Below are 5,526 nucleotides of genomic sequence, written 5' to 3' on the forward strand. Positions count from 1 at the left end.
TTTTAGTTTGTAAAATATCGTATTTTCAAGATTCTAAAATATTAATAAGTAATTCAATGCTAAGATTCTAAAATTGTTACTAAAATAATGTTTATTTAAAAAAATATTCGAGGAATGCAAAATCTTGAGATTTTGAGATTCTAAATTCCCAAGATTGTTAGATTTCAAAATTCTAAAATTTCTAATTGATTCAAGAATTTGAATTTCTAAGATTATGCAGCGGTGGTACCGTCGTAAAAGTAATTTCATCATTGCACATTTTGTGTCAGCGAATTATTAACCTCTCACGTTCTCACAGTATTATTTTATCTTTGGTGTTTAACCTTAATCCCGAACCCATCTGCGGGTACCCTATTTGGTACCCACTTTCTCGATACGGAGAAATGTGATCTTGATCTGAAAATGCATGTATTACGAGGCCGCGCATCACTTGTTTTTATTGCTGGTACTACCAAGTGGTACCATAACCGGATTTAGCAACTTCCAGTCTTGTTCTGATTGAAGTGTTAACTGAAGTATTAAAGTAATTACCGAGATGAACAATGGTACTTACATAACGAGTCTAATGAGGATTATGCTAATCCGTACAAGGTTTTCAATGGCAGTACCTTATGGTACCCGAAATGACCCAATTGGGTTCCCAAACACACTTTCTACTGTTTCAAAACTGTACTTTTTTGTTTCAGGATTGGCAATACTGTTGTATGCTGGGTACTGTACACGACCGATGGTACGTCAATTGGTACCTCACGATTCAACTTTTTAATTAATTTTTTTTTAGAATTGTTTGGAACCCAATGAGAAATTTAATGAAGAAGACTTAGTTTTCTATCAAGGAGTCACCGGAAAACCCGGAGTCGACTTTCCGGTACTATCCCACATCCCTCGTACCACTTTTAGTTGTCGGGACGTGGACTCCGGTTATTACGCCGACTTAGAAACGGATTGTCAGGTACCACCCCAAGTCAAAATTTCTTCAATTTCATCAATTTTTCCAGGTTTTCCATATTTGTGAAGAAGGGAAGAAGATTTCCTTCCTGTGTCCCAATGGTACCATTTTCCAACAATCGGAGCTCATTTGTGAGTGGTGGTTCAAGGTCAATTGTACCGACTCGCCCAACTTCTATGAAGAAAGTGCTGAACAATTAAGAGAAGATAATGCGAGAAGAAAGGCTTCGAGAAGAGTACCAAATCATGGTGCTATTATGCGAACTGAGGAACATTCTTCCGTTTCAGCAAGTCAAAATGGAAGAAAGTTTGAAGTTGGTACCACTTTTCAGGAAACTAATGACTTAGCAAGAGCCCAAAGTGCGGATTTTGTGAGAGATCAGAAGAATAAGAAAGGAAGAAAACCGGTTCAGTTCCAGACGCAACCGACTGTAAATGAAGAAAGAAATTTTGGTACCACCATTGGAGATCAGAAGAGCAGAGCAAATGGAAGATCTAACAGTCAGTACCAAAGTGGTACTACTGCAGTACCACAACACAATAGACAATCTGGACGAGATGGCAGAAATTACAATCAGTTTGGTACCACCTCGCCACAAAATAAAGACAGAAAGGTGGTACCAAACAATCAGCAAAGTCAAAATAGAAATCAAAAGTTTGAAGCAAATAGAAAAAGTTCTAATATTTTTGGTACTTCCGTTGTGCCAAATAGCAATTTCGAATCAAACCAAAATGCCAATTTTCAACAAAAAAGTAATAATTTTGGTACCACAAATAATGACAAAGTAGTACTTAACAATAACCAAAACGTTAAACACAACCAGAATTTTGGTACACGTGACGAGAATAATAACCATTTTAATAATAATTTCCGGAACCACAACCAAAATAATGGTTTTGGTACCACTAACGAAATTAAGAATGTGGTATTGAATTCAATCAACTCTCAACAAAATCAAAATCAGAATAAGGATAACGAAACTAAAAAAAATAATTTTGGTACCAATGCAGTTGATAAAAAAGTGGTACCAAATCAATTTAACAATCGGCAATCATCACAGAAAAATGATAATAAAAATCGACAAGAGGAGTTGAGCCCATTTTTTAATAATGGTTTCCAAGATTCAGATACTGACAGTACCGAAAGTACCGAGAAAAAATCATTTGGTTCCAATTTGAGTTTTTCTCAACAGTCAACATTCAAAGACCGAAATTTTAATTTAAATGAAAAGAGCAATCAAAAAGTAGAGGAAAATAACCGTGGTACCACTTTTGGGTTCAGTACCACCACCACGACGCCAGAACCAAGATACAGTCAAGCAAATAATCAACAAAGTACCACTTCTCAACCCAATATACAAAATCACAGGTTGAGTACTACTATTGGTACCACTCTCCAACCTAACGTCGCGGTACCATTCACAAGTCCCAACTTGCAAAATCACCGATTAAGTACCACCAGTCAGGAACCTCGGCAAACCAAACTTTTCAACATTGACGGGAAAGGTAGTACCATTAAACAAACAAGTACGGTACCATTGACCCGAAACGATATAGTAAATCGGCGATTGGAACCAAGCGACTCTGATGAGTCTCAAATAACGCAAGAAACGTCGTCTTTTTATAAAAATTCGTTTAATCGAATTGATCAAACTGTCAAACCTACGAGTAATCCGCACCCGAACCATAGAAGTACCTATAGTGAAATCAAGGAACCCAAATTTCACTCAACCAAGGCTTATACTTCCCTTTCTTCAGTCACTCCGCAATATTTGACCACACAACCCATAAATAATGGACGGCCGTTCATAGGAAGCCAGGTTGGTACCACCTTGAGAGGGTTTGGTACCACCAAAGCCGTGACTTACTTTACAACGCCCAGATCAGAAACAAGTTTTGTTGGTACTACTTTGGGTACTTCGACAGTGGTACCAACCGAAATTTTTAATATTGGTCGTACCGATAAATCGTTAAAACCGGTTTTTTCAACACTGTCAACTTTCACACCTTTACCTCCTTTAAATCTAACGGTACCATCACAAGGTTCCTTCAATACGGGTACTCCGAGTCCAACAATCAAGAGTAGTACCAACAGGGTTCCTGACCATGCTACTGTCTACGGGAAGTTTGTTAAAAGTGGAGCAACGACTCCAGCTACAAGAACCAAAATTTTATTATCAAAATCAGTTTTTGGTACCACTCCTAAAACATCAGCTGAAATTTTAAGTACCTCCGATAGTTACAATCGAGGCAACTCGCAAGTCCGTTTTTTCGGAAAGGTTCATACCACGAACAAAGTACCAAGCAGCACCGCTTTACCTTTGTCATTCGGAACCACCATTGGTACCACCCTGAAACCCACACTTCCCGGTTTCTTCGTTACCAAAAATGCAATTCCAAGTGAAATAGTCCGCCCTCGGCCCTTCCAACTCCCCCCTGAACCAGATTTCGGCCAACCCATTTTTGGTACCACCCAAAATCAAGTCACTACCCCCAAACCGACCTACCCCACGTACAAAATCTCATCAGCGAGTCCATTTTCAGGCCCATCCACCCCCGAACCAACCCTCCCAACGCCTTTTACCACCACCCAGGTACCACCCTCAACTTTTGAAAGTGTTGATAGTATGATAACAGCTTTGGCCGAAATGGCAAATAACAACTTCACTGATAGTCCAAGACCTGGCCTTGTGATCCCCCCTTCAGCCGGCCCTCAAACCCTCCACACACTTGCCCAGTATTTTGCAAATGCTTTGGATGGAATTGGTACCGAGAAAGAAGATGAAGAAGAAGGGGATGAAGAAAACTTGACCAAAGTCGAGTTAGAGAAGAAGAAATTGACCGAATTGTTGACCCAAATGACCATGAATCGTTACAATGAACTTTTCCACGAGGAGAGTACCACCGTGGTACCAAGAACCAAAAGTGACGAAGATAACGATTTGGAAGGGCAACATTCGAAAAGCCCGGCGACCCCAAAAGTCCGTCAATTGGCCAAAGTCTTCACCCAAGCCCTATCGTCGTACCTTGACGACCCTGCCACCTTCAAAAAGGTACTAGAGGAGGTACGACCCACGGAACCACCGGCTCTTGACAACGAGGAACCCGATGACGAATTATTGAACTTCTCAGATGCTGACACCAAATCGAGCTTTTCACCCTTTTTCCCACCCAAAGTACCAGCGGTACGACCCACATGGGGGTACCTAGTTGCCTACAACACCACCCCTCACAATCTCGACGTGAAAAACTCCCTTGGGGGGACTGAAGAGAACTTGCAAGGGGCCGATAGCCAATCATTCGTGTCACAATTCAACAAACTCCAGAACCAAGTGGAAAGTACCACTGGTACCTCGGTACCACTCCCGGAGGACCACTGGACTACGTCTCCTGACGCTACCAAATTGTGGAAAACGGCGTTTTCCTTCGACCCGGCGTCAATCAACCACAATTTTGGTACCACCGAACCAACTGGTACCACAACTGAAGAAGTGGAAAGCCACCATGAAATTCGCTACGAATTGCGAGCCTTGCCTCAACTTGAACTAAACTCGACTCAAGTTCACGGAATTTTGATCGATTTTATGAACACGACGAAGAAAGACGAAGATAGCCGATTACAGAGGATCCTCCGGAAGCTCAACACCACCGAAGACGAATTCTTGGCCAAAATGAGGGAAATCGAGGCGAATCCGCTCACTCGAAGACTTATTCTTCTCCTGATAAGCGAATGCGGGAATGGTACCCAAGCGGTACCACTCCACACTTTACTCACCAACAGTACCGAATTGCTTCAAACGGCGAGTAGTACCCATGGTTCCGGGTTCAAGATTGTCGATCCGAGTCTGGATAATGACAGTCAGGATGCAAGGGCCTTGCAATTGTTGAATTCTTTGTATACTATAGCTTCGAGGTTTGGAAAATGAGATCGATTAGGAAATTGAGTGAATGGTTCCGAGTGATATTAGTTAAGTATTTAAGATTTTTTATCATTTTGTTAATTCCTATCAATCATAATCGTAATGTAAATTTTGTAAATAAATTGTTATTTTATAGCACGCTCTTTTTCATTGATTTAAGGGTACCACCAAAATGGATGGTACCAAAAGTCTTTTTTTAGTAGCATTAATAAAACACAGTCCGCGCATTCAAAATTTAAAGTAATTGAGTTAATAGTAAATATAAGTAGTTTTTGGTACTACCATCTCGTGGTACCACCAAAACATACTATTTTGTGTGATAATAAAATATCATTTTGGAAAATAAATAGTAATAAAAAGTAATAGTAGAGGATAGGGTAGCAAGGTGGTACCTATTTTAGGATATTGGTACTACTATTTCATTGGTATAAGGGTACCACCAAAATAGATGGTACCAAAAATCTATTTTTAGTGGAACTAACTAGAAACTGATATCAAATCCTGTCAGATTTGAAAATATGAAAGTAAAAATTATAGGGGCTCGCGGCTTTGCCGCTCGCCCTCTTTTTAGACCTCTCTTTTTTATTGATATAAGGATACCACCAAAATAGAAGTACCAAAAGTCTTTTTTAAGTAGCATGAACTAGAAACTGATATC

At 40.0% G+C, this 5,526-nt stretch overlaps 1 protein-coding gene across 2 annotated transcripts in view; it reads left to right on the forward strand.

Annotated features, from left to right (window-relative positions):
- LOC123009982 (probable serine/threonine-protein kinase nek3) overlaps window positions 1-5,006 on the forward strand; it is a 25,978-nt gene extending 20,972 nt beyond the window's left edge. For both annotated transcript variants that reach the window (XM_044406582.1, XM_044406583.1), the window contains exons 3-5: window positions 687-730; window positions 782-952; window positions 999-5,006. In XM_044406582.1, coding sequence (XP_044262517.1) covers window positions 687-730; window positions 782-952; window positions 999-4,874 — 4,091 coding nt within the window. In that variant the 3' untranslated portion in view covers window positions 4,875-5,006. The remainder of the gene's footprint in view (window positions 1-686; window positions 731-781; window positions 953-998) is intronic.
- Window positions 5,007-5,526: the final 520 nt, after the last annotated feature.

This window comes from Tribolium madens, unplaced genomic scaffold, assembly GCF_015345945.1.
Source record: "Tribolium madens isolate multiple individuals breed KSU strain unplaced genomic scaffold, Tmad_KSU_1.1 Scaffold_7;HRSCAF=85;Tcas5.2_LG10, whole genome shotgun sequence".
Classification (NCBI taxonomy): Eukaryota; Metazoa; Arthropoda; class Insecta; order Coleoptera; family Tenebrionidae; genus Tribolium; species Tribolium madens.